At 33.5% G+C, this 25,240-nt stretch overlaps 1 protein-coding gene across 3 annotated transcripts; it reads right to left on the bottom strand.

The window, feature by feature from the left end:
* Positions 1–4,282: 4,282 nt before the first annotated feature.
* On the bottom strand, positions 4,283–9,620 carry LOC120075118 (putative histone chaperone ASF1A). Of its 3 annotated transcripts, none has more exons than XM_039028292.2 (4): positions 9,461–9,620; positions 9,100–9,276; positions 5,296–5,411; positions 4,283–5,200 (listed from the first exon to the last, which is right to left on the bottom strand). In XM_039028292.2, exons 2-4 carry the CDS (start codon positions 9,206–9,208, stop codon positions 4,844–4,846), a joined length of 582 nt encoding a protein of 193 aa, XP_038884220.1. In that variant the 5' UTR covers positions 9,209–9,276; positions 9,461–9,620; the 3' UTR covers positions 4,283–4,843. The 3 variants fall into 3 exon arrangements, with proteins under 3 accessions (XP_038884220.1, XP_038884219.1, XP_090168793.1); XM_039028291.2 differs by having other exon boundaries at positions 9,100–9,376; positions 9,461–9,612; XM_090312667.1 differs by lacking the exon at positions 9,461–9,620 and having other exon boundaries at positions 9,100–9,419.
* Between the last annotated feature and the right edge of the window lie 15,620 nt (positions 9,621–25,240).

Here is a 25,240-nt window from a genome sequence, read left to right as displayed (position 1 = left end):
TCTCGAGAGTGGGAGTTCGGAAGACGCTGTCCTGGAGAGGTCATCACAGTGTGCTGCTCATCGTGTACTTCTACTAGGCGATCGTGTAGCACTTGGTATACGATCGTATAGTAAAAGGTAGGCGATCGTATAGGTTTTGAGAAGGCGATCGTTTAACTATAATAGCTAAACGATTGTGTAGGAGTTTGTGGGAGATCGTGTAGTGAGGAAAGAGAGCTCTCGAGAGTGGGAGTTTGGAAGACGCTGTCCTGGAGAGGCCATCACAGCATGCCGCTCAACGTCTACTTCCACTAGGCGATCGTGTAGTAAAGCTCAGCGATCTTGTAGTACTTGGTATCGATCGTATAGTAAAAGGTAGACGACCGTATAGGTTTTTAGAAGGCAATCATCTAATTGTAATAACTAAGCGATCATATAGGAGTTTGTGGACGATCATGTAATGAGGAAAGATAGCTCTCAAGAGTGAGAGTTCGGAAGACACTGTCGTGGAGAGGCCATCATAGTGTGCTACTCATTGTCTACTTCCACTAGCGATCGTGTAATAAAGCTCAGCAATCATGTAGCACTTGATATACGATCGTATAGTAAAAGGTAGGCGATTGTATAGGTTTTGAGAAGGCGATCATCTAATTGTAATAGCTAAGCGATTGTATAGGAGAGTGTGGGCTATCTTGTAGTGAGGAAAGAGAGCTCTCGAGAGTGGGAGTTCGGAAGACGCTGTCGTGGAGAGGCCATCGCATTGTGCCACTCATCGTCTACTTCCACTAGGCAATCGTGTAGTAAAGCTCAGTGATCGTGTAGCACTTGGTAGACTCTCGTATAGTAAAAGGTAGATGATCGTATAGGTTTTGAGAATGCGATCGTTTAATTGTAATAGCTAAACGATCGTGTAGGAGTTTGTGGGCGATCGTATAGTAAGGAAAGAGAGCTCTCGAGAGTGGGAGTTCGGCAGATGCTGTCGTAGAGAAGCCATCGCAGTGTGCCGCTCATCGTCTACTTCCACTAGGTGATCGTGTAGTAAAGCTCAGCGATCGTGTAGCACTTGGTAGATGATCGTATAGTAAAAGGTATGCAATCGTATAGGTTCTGAGAAGGCAATCGTGTAATAGTAATAGTTAAGCGATCGTGTAGGAGTTTGTGGCCGATCGCCGAGGATTTAGTAAGCGATCGTTTAGTCATACTGAGTGATCGTGGAGAGATTGTAAACGATAGTTTAGCATCTCGTAAGCAACCGATTAATCTTGTTTGATTCCTATCGTTTAATAAAGAAGTTATTCATCGTTTACTTGTTCTTTCCGGAAGTTTGCACCTATTGTCGTTAATAAAGAATTACTAAACGATCGCATAGTAATTTTACTAAATTATTGTGTGTGATCGTGTATAATTACTAAACGATCACATTGTAATTTACTAAACGATTGTATGCAATCGTGTATAATTACTAAACGATTCTTTAATTTCCTTTAGGTCGAGGGTTTCTTCTTTAATTTTCGACAGGTCGAGGGTCTCTTCTTCAAGGTTTGTCCTCTTCCTTTAATTTTCTTTAGGTCGAGGTATTCCTTAATCTTCGACAGGTCGAGGGTTAAACCTTCGTCCTCTTCTCAATTTCCTTTAGGTCGAGGGTCAAACCCTCGACCTCTTCTTTAATTTTCGACATGTCGAGTGTTGAATCTCCGACAAAATATTTTACACAAAATCCCCGCCTCGAAAACTCCAAAACAACCATAGATTTTTAAATAGTTTCAGCATCACTATATTTCCCTAAATTATTTTCCAAATCACAATATTAAAAAAAATTAAAAAAACTCCGTCAAAGTATGTCACCAGAGTAAGACAAGGAGTAGTAGCCAACGGTAGTTGTTGCTAGAAGTTAGGCGTTGGAAGAGGTTGCCACTATTTGTCACCAGAGGTGGTTTTTGGAGCATGTTGTTAGCGATGATTATCATTGAGGTTGTTTGTCGACGATGGGAGGTGGGTGGAGTCATTGAAAAGATTGGAGGGAGTGAGAGAGAAAGTAAGGATGGAGTTTTTCAATAAATATACAAACTTCGATAATGAATATTGTTGAAGTTGTTGGAGTTGAGTTATTTAACACTGATTTATATGAAGTTGGTGGAACATTAAAAACAAAACACAACTCAAAGTCAATACCACAAACACCACCTAAATAATTTGTTAGATCTTTAAAAGCTGCCAAGTCTTGATGCAATTGTTTGGTGTACTTTGTTGAAAAGGGCAGTATAGAACAGAAAAGCATCATTCTGAGTGCTGAATTGAGTGTTTTTATTCTCATCCTTTTGAATTTATATATATATTTCTTAAAGTAAGGACTAGGTAGTCCCCATTTCGTCTTCTCCATGGATTTTTAAGTTTCTTTTGGATGCAATTTTTGTAATAATTTGATATAATTAAGGGGGATCTATCCTTTCCTCTCCCTTTGTCACCACCATAAACAGAACAAGGGGCAAGAGTACAAACATGAGAATGGAAACATCATCTCATTCATATCACAGATAACTTAATTGGCTTCCACTCAATAAAAGAATGTGATTCTCAATCTTTTCTCTTTTTTGACCATTTTTCTAAAAAAAAAAAAAAAAAGAAGAAGAAGAAAAAAAAAGCAAATATACTACAAACTTTAGTAATTAAAAATGCGACTAAAGTTGAAAAATATCTAAAATCGATCTGATGAACGTATTCAACCATATAATAGAAATATTGTGTGGATGCATGTATTTTGCAAACATCATAAAATATTGGGTGAGCCTAATGTATATAATTCTGTCAGAATTGAAAGATGGAAATTTAGATGTTCGGCTCCCAACAAGGGAGCAGTATTAGACATATGCACAAGGGTGCAATTGCTGTCCATTTATTTGGAACTCTAGGGAAGGTTTTGTTAACACCATATTAAAAAATTGATTCTATACAAATATCTCAAGTATACACCACACTAGTTTTTTTGGAAATATCTTAGTTAACTCAAGCTACAAGTCATTTTTATGTTGTTTTCAATTAGTCCAAATTTCTAAAGGAGTTGTTAATAGATATATAGTTAGTTTAAAGTTTCTGTATTTAGAGTTAGTTTTGTGGAGTTGGGTTAGTAGAGTTTGTTGTTGCTTTTATGTTATCAACTAAACTATTTTTAGCATCTACAATTGATGTTTATAGTGAGAAGTGATTGAATAAAATATGCACTTCTCCGATTCTTCTCTCTCTTCAATAAGAAGAGAGCAGTCGTAAATGTATGATCCGGTATTATCTCAACTTTTAATAATCTCTTGAAAAGTGGTTGATCAGTGCTTAGTTCTTCCTTGCCCATGAGTTGTCTGGGTATGAACTTCAAATTCTCTCCTTTGGTTTCTTGCTTAATTTGCTATTGAAATTTTGGGTCATATGTATTTGATCTCTGAAGTAAGGATTAAGGAAGTCTGTCTAGAGAGGTTGTTTTGAAATGGCTCAAGACAGACAACCCACTACACTAAATGTTGTTTGTGGACAAATTTGCCATTTGTTTATCAAGATTTCTTAGCTTGGCCAACCTTTGTTAATTTCTCAGTCATTCAAGAACTAACTTTGTTAAAGTTTAAAAACTATATGAATAAGAATCTCAAAAGTTTAATGGCTGAATTTATAATTTCACTTTCTCAAGTTAGACATCACACAACTATAAAATAAAGAGTTTTAAATATTAGAAGAGTACATATACCTAAAATGACAATGACAATTTGTTCTTGTCTTTGATCTCAAAGAGTGGCAAGCAACACAAAACTCTGACTAATCATAGAAGACTTTCCGTCATTACAAATTTGCATTTCATATAAGATTCGGAAAGTCACTTCTATATGAAAGTAAGATTCTCACTTTCCTCTCTAGAGCTTATCCATCAAAGACAAAGACTTCTTTAAAGTAGGATGAACAAGATCAGGTGAGAATGGTGTCTTGATCCTTTTTCAAATTGGTTGATAGAACATAATTTACGCTTCACAATAACCATAAGCGTTACAAATTCAACTAAAATGAGGATCCAACGTAGCATAAGCGTGAAAGAGTTTGAAAATCATTAATAATTGCTCAAAATGAGAAGCAAAAATGTTTGAAGACGTTCTTCAATCGTGTCAATGTGACTTTCAAAGGCTATACACGATGGCTCATCCATGCTTTACAAGGTATTAGCACAATTGAGTTCAAACTAGGGCAATATAACAAATATAACACAATGCAACAAAATTTGCAAATATAGCAAATTCAGTATTGAATCTCTGAGCTATCGAAAGCCATATGAAGCTTTAAAAACTTTTAATATATTGTGCAAGGCCAAGATTGTTTTACTATACTAAGTCCGCAATTTTACATTTGAATTTTAAGCCAAAGAAATCGCAATCTATGCAACAAAATAACATTGTAGATTTGTTTTTCAGTTCAACATATTAACAAACTCCTATCCTAACAGTTGTTCAAAACCATTTTAACGGCCGAGACTTGCATCCCCCACATATAGTTTGTTTATCTGCCAACATCAGACCCCTGATTTTAACAAAAAGTACAAAAAGTTCTGTAGATATCAAACAAGGCCTTCAACATAATGAATTTGTACTATCTTTGTACAAGTACAAACCATGGGGCTACAAGTCAACAAGCAAACGAAATTAGTTGCAAATTCAGCAGCTGAAGACATGTAGTACACTGCATTCCAACCATCATATTCTCAAAAATATCTGAGCTTTTGGAGCCAAAAACAATCATGATTCCAGCAATGATGATCTCTGAGAACAAGTGATGACCGTGACACAGAAGTTGCCATGACTTGGTTGGGATGGAAGTTCCTTTAACAAAGCTAAATCTAAGGATTTTGTTCGTCTGAAGGATGTTCAGGCGAAGCAGGTAGTTGTTCGTCACCGTCGGTTTCAGCTGATACAGGATCGTTAGAAGGAGGTTCCTCTCCACTATCATTAGTCTCGGGGTAAAAATTAATGGGAAACTTTGTCACCCTGGGTTTATCGGATAGAATGTTTCTCTGAACCCTATCGATCAAGACTTTGGCTGGAGGTTCTTCTCTGAGCTGCTCATCATCATAATCATTGTTTACATAGTAACCGACACGAACAAACTCCTGACCCATATATGAGCAGGTCAACAGAAGTACAGTTACACCAATGATATCTTCTTCAGGGATTTTGGACGGGTCTGGAGGGTCGGCCTGGGAATGATCCATGTAGGAGTGATAGCAAGGTTAACTCCATAAACAAGATAATGTATGATAACCAAATACAGAAATTTGTCATGGAAGTTTACCTGCAATACAAAACGATAGTTACCGACATTGACAGGTCCCACAAGAACACACTCCAAGAGTTGATCATAAGTCTCAACCTCAGCCGATCCCACGTAAATTAGTTTCCATTCCAAATCTGAAACAGAATGAGAAAACAGTAGAAACTTTCAGCCAAGAGGATACTACTATTAACTGTAAGTGCAATGATAGATCAATGCAATTGGCTAGATATCTAAAAAAGGAAAAACAGACAGAGGTTCTTCACAATATGATATACTTCTAATCCAATAAAATAGATATTTCAATTAAAAAAATCATTCTTTATGAACCAACTACTAAGTGCTCATCACCTTAAAAAATACTCCATACTTTCACTCAAATTTCCTTCTAAATAACAGAGTTAACAACATTTCCAATCATCAAATGGGTACTCTTCTTAGGGGTGTTATAGAAAAAACTGCATATTCACACCTCTACAAGTAACATGCAAGATACAATATAATCTAGTTGCTTAATCATACTTCATTTTTTTCCCCTGAGCGAAACAATGACATTCAGGCACAATAGATTCTATGGGGCCTTACAGCACAATACAATAGAAAACGATATAGTAATATGAACCATACAACGAGAAAAAAAATAGGAAATTAGAGCTTCTGTAAGAGACTGTTTACAGAAACAAGTATTTATAAAAGAAAAAATAAGAATAAAATAAAATAGAAAAGAAAAAAGGCTGAGGTACACTAATGACTAATGACGCCTTGCTTTGCTTCTATGAAGCTTCTTGGAAAGTGCACCAGATCCATCATTACCAAAATTATAGAGCGAAAATATCAAGAAGAGCTTTATTTTACCCCCTATCGAAGGGGAAAATAAGAAAGGCCAAGGCATGTACCCCACTAAGGAGGCCTTGCTTCTATTAAGCCTCTTGGAAAGTGCACCAGATCCATACATTACCAAAACCATACAGAGCAGGAATATCAAGAAGACCTTTATTTGCCCCCTATCCAAGGGCTTCGGTTGTGTCCTAACTCCATGGGGACTGTCTAAGAAATATGAAACAACAGATGAATAAGAGCATCTGAAGGCCAATTGTACCCACTTCTTTGGATGATACAAAGTGGACCAGAATAGCAAGAAGTAAAATTTTCATATCTGCGGCCTAATACAAACTGTTGACCGTATGGCTGAAGTTTCAAATGAACTAATACACCATTGCAAATTCCACGTCTTTAAGATGGAAGTTAGCTAACTGTATCATTTGATTTCTGCTTAAGCGAATTCAATTATAACCATCCAAAACTGCATTTTATTCCATCAAGGGCTAATCCGCACTGCTGACTGCTGAGATTAAGTCGCAGAGACAGAGAGATAGAAGAATGGGCTATAGACTTACTTCTTTGGTACAAGAGGCAAGATCAAACCAAGCCAGTGACACAATACATTGCATTCCTGGAAGTTAAGGGTTATTTTTGGTACATTCTGCTAACGGAGTTCTGCATTCAGCTCTAGTCACTTAAATCTAGGTAACTGTAATCTAGTTTAGAAGGGGCAATGACCCAAGGTCCAAAAAGAACCAGATTCTCTATCTAGAACGATGCACACAACATCTTAAACACTTGAGACATAGTTCCATGAAGGAAACCCAGTCCTCAAATTTGTTTTAATGTGCAGCCATAAAGATGAATCTCATAACCATCTTCATTTTGCAGTGCAATTTTACCTCAAGGGACTACAACTTCATTGGACACCATTTTCATCTTTCTTTGTGCTTACCGAAAAGGGTGAAGAAAAAACTTCAAAAATGCTATCTGAAGGGTGTTTTAAAGATAAGCTAGAATTTTGTGGACAAATGATTGAAGAGCTCCTCCTTGTCTGCTTTAGAAAGAAAGAAACTAAAAATTATTTGACACAACCATCAACCCATACCTAGAAGCATCCATTTCAATTACAAACTGCTTTATGAAATACAGAAAAACTGATGTGGGTACTCGTGTCATGGCCAACTTGAGCTAATTGAAAGCAAATTCAGCACTGCCATTCCATCTAAACTAGTCCCTCTCTAGTTACTGTTCTAATGATCGTGCTAAAGAACTATACCTAGCCACAAGTTTTCCTATAGTAGCCCGTGAGACGACTACGGAAAACTTTAAGCTCCTGGATTAAAAAAGGCATTGGGTGTTGACGTATCCAACATTGATTGGACTTTCTTTTGGTCTGTGTGGACCTAATGTTCTGATGATGATATGGCCTAAATATACTAGTTAGCTTTGCCTAAATGCACTCTCCTTTCATACATACAACTTGTGTTTCTAACAAGTTCCTCAAAAATAAATAATTAAAAAAATCTAAATTTCTGTAAGAACATCTTCAATACATCATTCATTGAAGCCTTTAAAAACAGAGTATCTGTTGGAAGTTAAAAATAGATTAATTCAATGACCTACAGCCATTATTCCATAAATCATACCAGACAAAGTAATTCAGATTCTGTTCCCTGCCTTCCTGTTGACATATAACACCTAGGTACTAAACTACACAAGAATGTTCTTTAAATATGTACCACAAATACCTCAAACAGCCTAATCAAATATAGACCTCGCTCCTGGAGAATGGACTAAACAAAGAACATAGTCTCTTTTGAGATATCCTAAAGTTGGACGCAAAGTAAAATGTTGAAGAACTAAAATTGTGCCCTTTCAATAACCAATATCAAAACCGTAACACATCCAACCACATTTTAAGTTTCATCATAAACCTCTATCAAAATAAAATTTTAACTCAATACCCTAATTAAGCCACTGCAGCCTATTTAATGTAGCTATCATCACAAAATCTGGAAATGCCAAAATGCTTTGCACAATATGCTCATAGAATAATCCCATTGACCAAGATACATAAATAAACTAAGATAAATATTCTGCTTGCATCCATGATCCCGTTACAGATCCAATAAATTGAAAACTACCAATATCCTACCCATCAACATATATAGGGTTAACAGCATCAATTATTTACCTACGATCTTAGATGAAGTAATGAATGCAGCGGGAAAACATTAGGAATCTTGATATGATAATCATTGGCATACTGAATAACATACAATACAACATAAAGAACAAGGTATCTCCAGCCTCATGTTCAGAAAGCATGCAGAGGATTTTGCAACCTTACAGAGACTGGTTAATAAAAACTTGGACCAAGATGACAATATATAAAGTCTAAGACAAAAAAGAAGATCAACTGAGTTAACTAGCCATTTTGCCGAAACCAAGTATTCAGTTCTAGAAATAATTACATCACCTCCCACGGTCACTAGCCACAACTCACAAAATGATATAAACTAGAGCGCCCATGAAGAGGTACCAGAAACTATAATATCCCAAACATCTTAGACAATCCGGATAAAGAGATTAAGTGGAAATCTTTTACAATCAAACCACATTTTTTGTTCCATCGAGTAATTCGGCCATTGTAAGCAGAAGTTCCTCGTGCTCATGATGCAATATTGAGATCCTTATATATAGTCAAGCAATATTAGATACAGGATTCAAAGTCAAAAGACTAAAGGACTTCGAGTACGGAGATGCTCCCAACTACCACAAACTTGTTCATAAGTTCCCCAACCGAATAATCATCAATAAAACTATCTAACATTAGTTGAACTTGTACGAGCATGCATTTCACAGTCAATTATGGAAAAAGCTCCGAAAGATTAACCCGGAAAAAGTAAACCCTAATAGAACTTAACTGAAACGATATCATCATTGAACACATATAGAAAATGAAAAAAAGCGACAAAAAGTAGATCGATGGAATAATACCGTATTTGAGAGAAGACAAACACTCGTAGGAGATCTCAAACTGAAGGGGAGTAGAGAAGGGAGATGGGTTATCAAGAACTGCAACGTTGGTGATATTGACAGCGCTCATTGTGTTCGAATTCGAGAGAAACAGTCGGCTCGCATGGAATTAATGGAGAAATGAAATAGCTGAAAACCCTACAGTCCAATTCGAAGCGTCAATCGGACTTCAAACATGACGGAATCGGAAAAATGTTGAAGAAGAACGAAGTCGGAAGTTCCATAGCAGAGTTTTTTGCTTTTGTTTGAGGGGTCGACGAAGAAGAGAGATTAAAAAATAGAGAAAAGAAAAAAAGAAAAAGAAAAAGAGAAAGAAGAATACCGGAAATGTGAGGTGGTCACCGGCGATAACCGGTTACGGGATTTGGCGGGAATTGTGAGGGCACGAAAATCATCGGTCGGCTGTGGTGGCGTGTGGCGGGCAGAGTCGATGACGAATTTCATTTTTCAGGCGGATTTACGTCATCGTTCATTACAAATCTAACGGCTAAGAATGTTGCATGTTCAAGTTAATGGATGGTAGAGATTAGATTAAGTTAGTTTATCAAGGTCTCATTAGATAATTATTTTGTTTTAAAAAATTAAACCTACAGATATTATTTTTATCTCTAAATTTTTTCTTTATTATATACTTTTTATTAAAACCAAGTCAAATCTTGAAAATTTTAAAAAGTAATATTTAAAATCTTATTTTTATTTTTAGAATTTAACTAAAAATTTAATAATTGTACTTAAGAGAAATACAAATCATTGGGAGACATAGGAAGAAATAAGCTTAATTTTTTTTAAAAAAATAATAAATGAAATGATTATCAAACGAAACCTAAAATAATAAATTACGACTTTGGTCATCAATCGTTAGTTAATTTATAGATTTAGTTTTGAAAATGGAAGTGAGTTTTGAAGTTTTAATTGTTTCTTATCAATTTTCAATATAGCTCAACCGATATTAAGTAGGTACTATGTAAGATTTGATTTTTCATCCTGTATATTATCAAAAAGGAAAAAAAATTGGGTACAGATTCAGGGTTCTAATCTTTTTTTTTTTTTTTTGTCAAACAAATATTTGGAGTTTTAATTTTATGTTTAATATAAAATTGAAAAATTAGATAACTACTTAGGGTTTTCCCAAAAAAAAAATTAAGTTCCATTACTTCTTCTATTTATTTGTTTAATTTTCTTGATGTTTCAAAGTTGTAATGGATCAATTTGTTTGTTTCTGAGTACAATAGAATTTTAACCTTTGATCTTAAGAGACGGGTTGCATGTCAATTACTGTAGAATTAAAAATTGTGTCAAATAAATTTTTTAGAAAATTTTAGTAGGCCCTCTGAAAGGAACCAGTGAAGGTCCTGAACGAAAGCGGGGATCGATCCCAAATCTCAATTTTTACAAAACAAGAATTTTACAAAAATAAACACAAAAAAGTATATATTCAACTTTAAATTTATAGCATGCCAATAAGAATAAAGAAAAGAGATAAAGAACTCACCCTTGAAGATCCGTTCTTCTTCATGTAATTCCTTCTCCAAAATGTCACATACTCGAAACCCTAATTGGCCACCACCAATAAAGTTAAGTTTCATATGTATTCTCTAGGATGAGAATCTAAGGAGTTATGTGGGCTCTTAGTATTTTGGAAGAGAGGAAAATTGAGGGGAGAATTGAGAAGGTGAGAGTTCTTTACTGGAAAACCAAATTTTGCGATCACTCTTTAGATCTCAACCTCTAAATTTGTGAAGAAGAGAACAACCCATAACCACTACCACCACTCACGTAGTGAGTTAAGACAAATTAGGGAAGGAAAGTTCCCTCCCATTAATTCAAATTAAAAATTAAAATTAAAAATATTAAATTTAATTTAAATAAAAACTATTATATATATATATAACTATAGGTTGTATGACATTAAACATATAACCTATGGTTTAATATTGTATCACGTACAATATAACCTATAGTTCTACTTCTCTTATCAATGGTATTTAATATAAATCTCATTTATATTAAATTTAATTATATGAATCCAATTCACATAATTAATATTTGAATCATATTTAAATATTTATTTCCTCCCAAACAAACTTTATATTGTTATGTATCACATACATTAAAGTAATTATATCATATATATTTAAATTAAATTAATTATATCATATATAACTAATTTCCTCAATTAATTTGAACAATTCAAATTAATCCAAGATTGATTCTCATTTAATCCCTATTGAGTTACAAAAGGGGCCTCATGGACCTGTAGCTTGAAGCTCCAATGGTACTTAAATAATTAATTAAACTTCTTTAATTATATCATTCAACATCTGTTAACTATCGGACACTTCATTAAAGATTGATAGTTGCACTTCCCACTACAAATATATTTATGCATCCATTGGATAACCGGTCAATAGCGCAATGACCCTTCACAAATTGCTCGTAAGAACAACTAGGTCAAAATTACCGTTTTGCCCATGTATACATCCATTGATCTCTCTAATGAATAATAAGTCATAGTCCAACTATGACCAAACCCCTCTTGGGCCAGGGTGTAACCCTAAACCTCACCACATTGTTTAAGCCCCAGAATCAGCCTTAAGGGAGCAATTTATCTACTTTCCCCGACGTTGGGAATGAGTGAATTCTGTCTTGTGTTTCCAGCTCCCTAATTAGATGAATCCCAAAATGGTAGGCTTGTTGAGTCAGCGATCTGGCCACTCTCACCCATACAAATCAAAGGACCGCCTTCATAAGCAGGAGTTTACAACTCACTCAGGATGAATTCAAGTCATGTCACCTATGGTCATCTTAGTGAAATGTAAGTCTTAATTATGAACGACGTTATCTAATGAGACTAGTCATTTCGTGATCTGGTCTTATACAAACTTCTTTGTATAGAATATCCCCGCTCATATTTCTCCATATGAATGATCATAATCAGATCATTTGTGGCATTTTACAACAATTGTAATATCTACAAAGCGAGTCATACTAGTAGTGTCATCAGAATAAGGTATCAAGTCTTATCCATCTATTATAGTATCACTTAAAACATGATCCACCTCTGCATACATGTTTAGATAACCTTAGATGTTAGTTTATTGGGCTGTGGGTTTAATGCAACTAAATGTCAAATAAATCATCACATATTTTATTAAATAAATAAGATGTTAGTACAATACAATTATAAACTGACCCTACAAGATTTAGGCATCAATCCCAACAATGGAAAAGAAAAAAAAAATTAGAGAACTTTTTTAAACACTAAATTATCTTGATGTAGTTATATTAGCTAAAATTGACCTATTACTAAAAACTTTTCCTTTCCTAAAATATAATTTTAAATAATTATTTAGAATGATATATTTTATTTACTCTAAATTAATTTTTAAATATTAAAGAAAATAATTTTATTTAAAAAATCAATATAGTATAATTGTTTTAAAATCAAAAGATATAGATTTGATTAGATGAGAAAGATATAAATGTATGAAATAAATCTCAATTATAAAGAATAAAATTAAAAATTAAAAATTAATTAAACACCTTTAGGAGAATCCAAAACGGATAGAAAATGGATCTAAAACAGGCGTGTAATGGACGTATCTTTTTAATTGATTTTAACAGTCGTAATCCTAATCTTTATCAAACACAAAAATGGTTGAGATTTACTTTTAGTCATTTTATTTCTCCAAACTGCAATCCCAAAATCATGCATTTAATAGGACTTTGAACAATATGGCCACGTTTATCCAATTGTGATAAAAATTAGTGTAATCAGAATGAAATTTTGTTGATAGATGAATTGTTTGAATAACAAATACAATTAGATTACTTTTGATCGCATTTACCTAGAATTATGAATCTATCACATTTTACTGTTATCGTTACTGTTACCATTATTGTTTGGCTCTAACGGTAACTGTTACATAGTAACGATAGGTAACATTAATGGTTACAATAAACGTGACAAATTGATAATTTTCATACCATTGTAATAACAATATATGTAATGATAACGATAATGGTAATAATAAAAGTAGTGAGTCTCACTTAGTTTTCAAACAAACACCTTTTTATTTCTCAATTAGATTACATGATTTGATTACAAATTTCAAGGTGAGCCCCACATCTCATTACTATGGGAATTGGAGCGTATGGCAAAATTTAAGGTTTCGTTCTAAAAAATGGCAAAACCGTCCAACTCATGTGACGTACACATGGCCACAAATTCTTAAATCCCTGATTTACCCTTGTCTGATTCATAGTTGTTGTTGATGAAACTACAAACACTAGGTAATTGTAGGTCGAGTAATTGTTGATATTTCTCAAGAACAATTGTCCTCCTAATTTTGCTCATGTAGTTAACGTAATCTTTATATTTTATTACTGTTTTAGAAATAGAATTCTCGCTACCATGATTTTCGAAATTTTGAGACACATATTCCATCAAATTCTCGTTCCAACAATTTATGGAATATATCGAAGGTAAATTTTTCTCTCCGCTGAGTTAACTATATTTTGTTTGACAATGTACTGGATTGGTTCTACCAATTCAAATATTGTTGAAAATAAAAACATTTTGTGGTTGATGTCAGTTTTATCAGAGCATCCAAATTGATGAAATTACAAATACCAGGTAATATAGGGTCGAGTTATGTATATAGGGTAATTGTTGATATTTTATAGTTAACATAATCTCCATATTTTAATATTAGCTTAGATTCTGTTAGACAATTTTTCAAATTAATTTCACCTTAATTAAATATCCATATTTTTCTACCAAATTTATATTTTAAATATCCATATATTATTATATTTTATTTTATCCATATATTTTATTCAAATTTTTGAATGGTTTTTCATTACTTTATACGTATTCAATTTTATTCAAATCTTTGAATTGTTTTTCATAATTTTATATATACATTCTTAATAAATTAGTTGTACATTCTTATATTCTTAATAAATTATTTGACAGAAGAGTTATGCGGATAAGCGAAGAAAAGAACTAGAATTTACAGTCGGAGATTAGGTATTTCTTCGATTGTCCCCATGGAAAGGAATTCTCCGGTTTGGGAGAAAAGGAATGTTAAGTCCTTGATACATCGGACCATATGAGATTGTGGAACAAGTTGGCCTAGTAGCTTATAGATTGCAGTTACCTCCGGAGCTAACTTCTATTCATGACGTGTTCCATGTGTCAATGTTGAGGAAGTATGTGTTTGATCCTATGCATATACTAGCAGCACAACTAGTACAAATTAAGGAAGATTTATCATACGAGAAAGAGCCCATCGAGATTTTAGATAGGAAAGACCAAGTACTCAGGAACAAGGCGATACCTTTGGTAAATGTATTATGGCATAATCATGGAATTGAAGAAGCAACCTGGGAACCCGAAAAGCAAATGAGAAAGAGATATCCTTAACTTCTCAAATGATATTTCAGGTAAATTTCGAGGACGACATTCCTTTTAGGGGAGATAATTGTAAACCCCGAATTCTACATTCCTATATAAGTATGTTTAGCCATGAGGATATTATGTTAAATAAATGATAAGTGAAATTTATGGTTTAATACAGAGAATTATGAAGAAAATAAGAGAAAAAGAAGAAAAAAATATTAATTGATTAAATTTGGCCGAAATGCACTAAATCATTAGTGGGTGAGGTGGCAATTTGATAATTCATACATGGGAGGCAACCAGAAGTATAAAAAAGAAGATGAACTTCAGAAGCTCAGTTTTGGCAATTGACTCGAGCAAATTAGGTGAGATTAGTGCCATTTGAAAGCTGAGAGAGTCTAATTTTTATGGTAGAGTTGCCGGAGAAAGATCACATAGGAAGAAGATCGAAAAGTGAAGAAATTGCAGAAGGGCCAGATTCTAAAATTAATCAGGGCCAGTAGTAAAAATTGGATGATCCAGGCCAAATCAAAAAACATTTAGAGCTGCAATTTTAAGGTAAGAAAGCTAACTAAATTCTAAACAAGTTTGTAGAAGAAAGTTTCTTGAAAAGAATTATGAATTTTAAGTTATAAATTTTTTTAATTTGAAATAAGAATTCGGTACGTAAGCAGGTAGCTACTTGGGAAGATCAAGCACAGCTCACCCGAGGGAGCGAGAGTGAGACAAGGATTGTGTGAATCTCGCTAGTTTTTGTGCTAAATCTCACTTAGGAGGAGAATTTTGTTGAATTTTTATGCTAAATCTCGCTGATGAAGTTAAATCTTGCTAATGATAAAGTCTCGCTAGTGTGGTGCTTGATCTTGCTCATGAGGATCTTGCTCATGAGGATGATCTCGCTCATGAGGAAGGTCTCGATCATGATGACAATCTCGTTAGTATTGATGTTCTCGTTGATGAAGGTTTCACTAGTAAACAAACAATTCGAAGCATCTTGATGGGAATTCTAAGGAATCTAACAAGGAATTATGTTGTTTCAGGCCAAAAGGAACTAGGAGAAACCTACAAACCATAAATAGCCCAGACGAGTAGTGAGTGACCAAAATAGACTTAATATTTTCAATGTTTTGTGTATAAAAGACCATGCAATTTTAATGATGTTTGATGATAAGTTTATACGTTCTCAAGTAACAAATGTTTTATGAATTGCATGACATTTCTTCTCCAGCATGTATATGTCTTATCGCATGCCAAGGTTATATGTAAATTCATTACAAAAGTTAAGTTTCTAAGATGAAGCATGTGTTTCCATATATAGGCTATAATTGAATGATTCTTAATGTAAATGTTTTACTTTTAAAGCTTGATTTGATTCTAGAGAAGAACCCGGTACTGAAGGACTCGGAGAAGGTACCTGGGTAATAGTATCTAAGGTGTTGACGGTACTTAGTAAACTCCACGTGCATGTAGGTAGATTTGAATGAGAGGCCGAAGTATGGGTCTCTTAGGCCATATACTAGCAAGAGAGGCCGAAGTATGGGTCTCTTGGCTGGATACAGACTTTGGGAGCTAGAGCGATGTATGCTCGTTCTTAATTAAGGTTTAATGATGTTTATTGATGTTTAATGAGTTTTCTTCTCAGAAGCTTGATGTTATGACTATGTTCATGTTTTAAAGGAAGTTGCTTGAAATGTTTTCCAGTATGTTTACATGTTTTATAATAATGTGAAGCATGGCATAATATGATTTCTGTAGTCACTCACTGGGCAACTAGCTCATAGTTTTGCTATGTTTTTCTTTCCCAAGTAGCGGTCAAATTCCTCAAGGTTGATCCTACTGCTGCTTGCCACTGAAAGGCCCGGCTAGTTAAAATAATTTAGGTTAATGATCTATATCGATGTACACATGTTTTGAGGGGAATCAAGATTTTGTTAGTAAAGTTTGGGCCCAACTGTAAATACTTTATCTATAGATATTGTGTCATGGTTTGTTAAGCATGTGATCATATGAAAATTATGTTGAGCCTTCCGGATGTGAGCTAATTGTATAAGTTAATAATGTTTATCAGGTTGGCACTTCAGGAGTGAAGTAGGAAGGTAAATGTGGTAAGTGCTGGCGATAGGGCTAGTGAGTGCTACCGTCACATCTTCTTCCAGTTTAAAAGGGTAATTTGGGAGGGGTGTGACATTAACTTTTATTTTATCCATATATTTTATTCATCTTTGAATGGTTTTTCATTACTTTATACGAATTCAATTTTATTCAAATCTTTGAATTGTTTTTCATAATTTTATACATACATTCTTAATAAATTAGTTGTACATACATTCTTAATAAATTAGCTGTACATTCTCATATTCTTGATAAATTAGTTGTATATATCGTTTTTGCTATTGTTTGAACAAATTGGAAAAAGAAATATCACTTCGTAAAAAAATGACCATAATTTTTGTTGCTCACAAAAAGTGTTCATCGATTTAGGTTTTGTTATGGTTTTTTCAACAAGCTACTGTTTTTGCTATGACTTTACCACGGATTAGACTCCTCTTTGATGGTCGATGGAAAGAGAATTCTCACTACCATGATTTTCAAAATTTTGAGACGCATATTCCATCAAATTCATCATTCCAACAATTTGTGGAATATATCGAAGGTAAATTTTTCCCTCCGCTGAGTTACTTATATTTCGTTTTACAATGTACCGGATTGGTTCCGCCAATTCGAATACAAATTACAATGACACTACAAATACCAGGTAATACAGGGTCGAGATACATAATTTTGCTCATGTAGTTAACCTAATCTCCATATTTTACTATTATTTTAGATTCTGTTTAACCATTTTTCGAATTAATCTCACTTTAATTAAATATCCAAATTTTTCTACCAAATTTATATTTTAAATATCCATATATTATTAAATTTTATTTTATCCATATATTTTATTCAAATCTTTGAATGGTTTTTCATTATTCAATTTTATTCATATCTTTGAAATATGTTTCATAATTTTATATATACATTCTTAATAAATTAGTTGTACATTCTTATATTCTTAATAAATTAGTTTTATATACCGTTTTTTCTATTATTTTAACTATTTGGAAAAAAAAAATATCACGTCGTAAAAGAATGGTCATAACTTGTGTTACTCACACAAAGTGTTGCTATGACTTTATAACGGATTAGACTCCTCTTTGATGGTCGATGAGATGAGAATTCTCACTACCATGATCTTCGAAATTTTGAGGTGCATATTCCAGCAACGTCATCATTCCAACAATTTGTGGAATATATCAAAGGTAAAAAAAAATTTTGTCAAATGAATTAACTATATTTCGTTTGATGATGAACCAGATTGGTTCTGCCAATTCGAATATTATTGAAGATAAAGATATTTTGTGATGGTAATTGTAGAATAAAAAATACGGTCAAGTTATGTATACAAGTTAATTGTTAATATTCTTTAACAACAACTGCCATCCTAATTTTGCTCATGTAATTAACATAATCTCCATATTTTATTATTATTTTAGATTCTGTTTAACCATTTTTCAAATTAATCTCACATTAATTAAATATCCAGATTTTTCTACCAAATTTATATTTTAAATATCTATATAATATTAAATTTTATTTTATCTATATATTTTATTCAAATCTTTGAATGGTTTTTCATTACTTTATACGTATTCAATTTTATTCAAATCTTTGATTTTTTTTCATAATTTTATACCTACATTCTTAATAAATTAACTGTACATTCTCATATTCTTGATAAATTAGTTTTATATATTATTTTTGCTATTATTTTAACGATTTGGAAAAAAGAAATATCACGTAAAAAAATGGTCATAACTTTTGTTACTCACATTCATCAATTTAAGTTTTTTTTTGTGGTTTCTTTAACAAGCTACTGTTTTTGCTATAACTTTACAATGGATTAGACTCCTCTTTCATGGTCAATGAGATGAGAATTCTCACAACCATGATTTTCAAAATTTTGAGGCGCGTATTCCATCAAATTCATGGTTCCAACAATTTTTGGAATATATCCCAGGTAAAATTTTTTCGTGAGTTAACTTTATCTCGTTTGACAATGTACCGGATCGGTTCTGCCAATTTGAATCTTATTAGGATTGTTAAAAATAAAGATATTTTGTAGTTGATGTCACTTTTATCAGATTCTCCCAAATTAATTTATGTGTAGTGGTTGATCATGTCTCATCGGTTGCCCCGAACATGTATTTGAATAATGAATTAGCAGACATTGATCATTCTTCTCAAGCTCCCGAGGGTAACTGTAAGCCCTTAATCTTGAATTGTTCCTAAAGGAAAGAATTAAAATAATTAAAGTTAAAAGTTGGTTTGGAAAAAAGGGGAATTAATTTAAAAGAAAAGAAAGAACCGGAAGAAAATGGAATTTTGGAAAAAGAAAAGAAATTTGAAGAGGAATTATTATTTTTTTTAAGAAAAAGGGAAATCAATAAATAAGTAATTAAATAATAATAATAATAATAGTTAATTAACAAATAAATAAAATAAAGACAAAGGGATAAGAAGAAAAGAAAAGCGGTGACAAGCCTTAAAAAATAGAGGGATATTTTTTTCTAAGTCGGTGCAAGAGATTCGCTCGATCAAACTCCAATTCTCTTTGATGAAATTGTAGGGGGATGAGAGGAAGAGAAGTTGAAGGATTACTGGATTGATTGGAGTTGTGGAGGTTGAAGAGTTTGAATGAAAAGTCAAGTTAAGACGGAATTTCAGATAGTCTGAGCAGGCTTTAGTGTTTTCAAGTTTTCGAGCTATAGAAAATAGAATTATGATGGATAGTAGTTGTCATATGAGGGTTGGTAATTACTTTCTTCACATCCCTTTTGGGTAGAGGGAAATCTGGGGAGGAGTGTGACAGCAACACTGAAAATCGTTAATTTCCAAGATTTCGATTCCTTTTAGTCTTATATTCCCACTAGAGTAGGTTTATTTTTTAGGAGCAAGTCTGTATTAAAGAAAATAGTTTATTTCTTGTACACATGGATTAGACACTTTGTCAGAGTGTATTTCTTATTTTCAAACTGTTTTGAAACTCCCACACCTTTAGAATTCTATGTGGGGTAGTTTTGACAATAGTTAATGATTATTTTCTAATTTTATAATCCATTTTGTTATTTCTACAATTTTAAAATTTTTTTGCTATTTATCCAAATAAAAACTTAAATTTTACTATTTATCTAATCAGCCCAATAAACAACAAGAAAAATAATTAATTGGGATCCACTTTTTACCTTACATGATTACTTTTCACCCCGTACACATGTGGCCTAAAAGGAGCTGGCCAAAATTACAAATTTAAAATGGTAGTTTTCAGATTGGTCAGTTCCTTGATTATAAGGAGAATTTCTCATTTCTCCCTTTTCAAATTCATTATTTATTTTAGATATAAAATTAATCATTAAACATTAAATACACATACCAACCAAGCATACTAAATACATATGTCGGTGCATATGACTCATCTCATGTATCACGAATAGTCCATGTGAGTAGTTGAATATGTTTTTCATATAAACCATGACCGGAGCATATATAACATACTGGGAAATATATATATATATATATATATATATATTTGTGAATTTGAGGAACATGATGGAGAAAATATAATATAATAATATTAAATATATAAAATGAAATAATTAAAAACATAAAATAATTAAAATTATAAATTTGGATAATATAAAAATGAGTGGAAGTGAAATTCTCACCAATCTATGTGTGATTTTAAGATCCTCCAAATGTCACTATTTATAGACAAAGTAACAAGTAGGATGTGGACTTATATAGACACCAAACATGAATAATTATAAGGTACATGGACAATATGAAAGGGGACATGGCTTTGTGATACTAAGCAATGGGCATCTACTATTAAGTATTATAATATTCATAATATTTTTTTTTCGTATATGAATTTTTAGTAGTAGGTACATTTAATCCAAGAATTTTAAAATAATCATTTTAGAATAGGTTTAAAAGGTTATTCTACAGATAAAATAATTAAATTTGGTGGTTTAAATGCTGACATGGCAAGTGACTTGGAAAAAATGCACTTTTAATTTTTTTTTTCTCTCTCTCTTTCTTGGCCTCACCGCGGTCACCGCTACCCTCAGTTTCTTTGTTGGTCTCTTTGCTCTCACCACCATCATCACCCCTCTCTTTCCCACTTTCTTCATTTGCTTTCTTTCATTCTCTGGCCTCACTGCATCCACCCTTGCAACCAGAATTTAAAAACAGAATTTTAGAATTAAATTTTAGTCCACAAGCTTTGGTGGGTCGAATGGCTCCACTGCATCCACCCCTCCAATCAAAATTGAAAAACAAAGTTTCTAAATTAGATCCCCTCACCATATATTATATATGATAATATGTGGTTACAATCCATATTAAAATATTTGAATATGACTAAACTTTTTTTCAATATTTGCAAGTCAATCTCAATTTCATTATCGGCCCTAAAAGTTCGAGGTTTGAAACTAAAAGTTTTTTTTTATCAAACTAAGGCTACATATTTTACCAGAGTTAAAACTATGTTCATGTTGGCACCAAAAACTCACCACAACACTAGAAAAAAAGGCTTTAATTTCAATATTAGATAAATTATCCTTTCAATTAATAGATACGTTGAGAGAAATGATTGATTATAGGCTATCTTTTGAGCCAATTTGGTAACATACATTACATGTATTATGGGTAATTTTATTCGAAAAGAAAACCGAATTGAGGCTAAGACAAGACATAGTAGGAAATGGGAAGGAAGTTGAGTCAATCTTTCCTTGGTCGATGAGCTTAATCTACATATAGCGGTGTTCGACACACCCTCAGTCCAATAAACCTGTTGGGCTTGAAGAGCCTAAATTAGGCACAAGATTGAGCTCGGTTCTGAAGTGGGATTTCTTGTAAGTGGAAATGTGGCTGACAGAAGAGCAATGTAGCTAATGTAAATTCACCAAAGGAAGCTTCGTCCTCTTTTCCTCAACACTCAGTTCATGAAGACATGCATTCATCTAAAGGTAGAACGAAAAACTCTTTGTCTCTCTTTCGATTTCCTCACTGATTCTCTCTAACCTATCGTTCTTTGATGGTTGTGCAAACAATTGAGAAAATGAAGCATGGATAATCGAAGAAGTAGAAGAAGAAGGGGATGAGAGAAAGATGCAAGCAGATACTACAGACCATGATAACTTAAGCAGATACTCCTTTGCCTATACTTGTAGTGTCACCAGGATAAGGTACCTTACCTTATCCATATACTACAGACTATTTAGGTTATCACTTAGACATGATCCACCTGTATGTCTCCACATACATGTTTAAGTTACAATGATAACCGTGGATATTAGTTTATTGGTTTGTGTTTAATGCAACTAAAATATCATATATTTCATAGACAAAGTGAAGAAAATATCAATTATTATTAATCACAGATATGTTTGTTCATACAAGATTTACAAACTATAGGACCCTACGAGATTTAGGGCATCAACCCAACAGGAGAAGAACCCATAGGTCTGAGTGTATGTAGTCTATAATGCCTTTGGTTTTGTGTTGAGCTTTGGTGAAGCTCTGTCTTGTAGCCTTTCCAACAATACAATGTTCACAGAAAGCAACATCTTCATCAACTCCCTTTGGAAGAATTCCTTGCTTAGCAAGTGCTTGTAAACCGTTGACACTTATATGAGCTAGTCTTTTGTGTCATGGTTCTCCTTGTGAAATTGATTTATAAGAAACTACCAAGGCATTTATCATTTTCTATACATTTTGGAAAACATAAACTCCATTCACCTTCACCCCTTTTAAAACTAGTTTGGTGTCTTTCCAAACCTCAAAGTGACCTTCTCTGCCTCTATATTCACACCCAATTGAGTCAAGCATTCCTAAAGAGATTAAATTCTTATTTAGTTTAGGTATATGTCTGACATTTATTAGCAACTTTACTGATCCATCTTTAAGTTTTAGGGAGACAGATCCAATGCCAATGACAGGACAGGCGTTGTTATTGCCCATGTAAACCGATCCTCTATTTACTGCCTTATAAGTATTAAACCTCTCCATGTTGGTTGTCATATGAAAGGAGCAACCTGAATCCAACATCCAATCACGATCTTTTGTTGGATTCTTAAGGGCAGCAACTTTACTAGAGGTTGATAAAGCATCAGAGTAAAATAGTGTCTTCTTCAACTGATGCTTCAGGGGAAGGAGTTTCTAATATCTGATTTTTCTATTTTTGATTCTCTTGTTCATTTTTCCACTTGAGAGTTTGGAAATCTTTGATTAAATTTCCTTCCTTTATACAGTATTTACATATGATCTTAGATTTATCTTTATTTTCTTTTGATGACTGTTGCTTTCCTTTGTTCTTCCACTGTTTCTTGTTTTTGCCCTTCACAAAGAGACCTTCTGTATTCTACGATTCTTGCTTGCAGTTTTGTAGTTTAATTTATCTAGTTTTTAGTGCAGAAATGATGGCATCTACTAATATAGGCTCCTTGCCATATTTTAATGTGTTTTTCACTTCTTTACATGCCTTTGGAAGCAAATTTAATAAAACAATCGCTTCATTATCAGCACCATTAAATTCACCATGATTTTTAAATTCAGTGGTAATTTTTCTGAAATCAAGATTTTCATTTAAAGTTTTTGAAGAATTCATCTTGAATGTGAAAAATCCTTCCCTCAAGAACATCTTGTTGGGAAGATCCACTATTGCATATAGTTCATTCAACTTATTCCATAGTTTAAATGAAGTATCTTAATCTACTACCTATCTTAGAACATTATCACTTAGATTTAGGATGATGGTACCATAAGCTGTTAGCTCAATGGTTTCTAGTTCATCTTCTGTAAGTTCTTTAGGTAGTTTGAAGGATCTTGAATTGCTTTATGTGCTCTTTGTTGTCCAAGAATTGCTCTCACCTTCGTTTTCTACAAGTTGAAATCTCCTTTGCCATCAAACTTTTCTATTTAATACTTTGCGAATGCCATAGAATGTTGTTAGTTCTTCAAGATTTACTTTCTTTGAAGTCTCTTGAAGTTCTTGCCTTCTTCTTGCAGGCTCTGATACCAATATGTTAGGCTTGAAGAGCCCAAATTAAGCCCAAGGTTAAGCTCGATTCTGAAGTGGGATTTCTTTTAGCTGAAAATGTGGTTGACAGAGGAGCCATGTAGCTGATATAAAATCACCAGAGGAAGCTTCGTCCTCTTTTCCTCAACACTCAATTAATGGAGACATGCACTCATCTGAAGGTAGAACGAAAAACTCTCTGTCTCTCTTTCGATTTTCTCACTAATTCTCTCTAACCTATCATTCTTTGATGGTTGTGCAAACGATTGAGAAAATGAAGCATGGATAATCGAAAAAGTAGAAGAAGAAGGAGATGAGAGAAAGATGCAAGCAGATGTACGTGAAGGAACCCTGTTAAAGGTCCTTAAATAGAAGTGGGGATCGGACCCAAATCCCAAAAAATTATAGAATAAAAGTTTTATAAAGAAGAACAGAAAATATGCATTTAAGTTAGAAAAAAAACAGCATGCTCGAAACGAAATACTGGAAAAATAAAATAGGTTAGAAAACTCTTACCTTTAAAAAACAGTTCTTCAATTGAATCCCTTGAACCGTCGAACACCACCACAATGGCTACTGTTGAATGAGAAATTTCGGCGAATCACAAGTTGTCACATCATCAATGCAAGCCCGAGCTTATCGAAAAAATTATAAGTTGGATTGGGTCGAGCATTAAAGTCGCTCAGGCCCAGTATTTCAGTCCAACAATAAATGGGCCCAAGCCCAACTTTAGCCAAAACCTAATTTTGGCCCAGTAAAGTAATTAAGCCTAAGCCCATGTAAGGCCTATGAGAAACCTCTATAAATAGAGGCATTATCTCTTCATTTGGGAGGGGTTGGAAGAATTGAAGGCAAAAGCTCTCTAAAGATCTGGAGTCTGAAGCTCCAAGGATCGGAAGAACATAACTCCTCCAAAGCTTTGAAGATTAGAAGTCACTAAAACTCTGAAGATTATAAGACATATCAAAGTTCTGAATATCAGAAGACATATCAAAGCTTTGAAGATCAGAAGACACCAAAGCTTTGAAGATCAGAAGACACTAAAGCTCTGAAGATCAGAAGACATGTCAAAGCTCTGAAAATCAGAAGACACTAAAGCTCTGAAGATCATAAGACATATCAAAGTTCTGAAGATCGAAGTCCTTTGAGAAGTTGTGGCCACTATGTTCAAGCCCCAGAATCAACCCTTAAGGAAGCAATCTATCTACTTACCCCTGCTTCAGGGAAGAAGTGAATTCCATCTTGTGCAACTTAGTTCCTATCTCCCAAATCAGACAAGTCCCCAAAAAGGTAGGCATGTTGAGTTGGTAATCTGGCCACTCTCACCCATACTAATCAAAGGATCACCCTCAAAGGTAGGAGTTCCCAAAACACTCAGGATTGAGGTCATGTCACCAATGGTCGTTTAGGTGAGATGTAAGTCTCTAGTATCAACGACATTATATACAGAGACGAATCATCTCGTGGTCCGGTCTTATACAAACTTTTTGTATAGGACACCCCGCTCGTATGTCTCCACATGAATGGTTAGGATCTACCATCTATAGTGGTTTATAACACTTGCAAACCCCTACAAA

This window comes from Benincasa hispida, chromosome 4, assembly GCF_027475165.1.
Source record: "Benincasa hispida cultivar pf3 chromosome 4, pf3_genome.v1.1, whole genome shotgun sequence".
Taxonomy (NCBI): domain Eukaryota; kingdom Viridiplantae; phylum Streptophyta; class Magnoliopsida; order Cucurbitales; family Cucurbitaceae; genus Benincasa; species Benincasa hispida.
The sequence above is the reverse complement of the archived record's forward strand: the minus strand, read 5'-3'. Positions and strand labels throughout refer to the sequence as shown.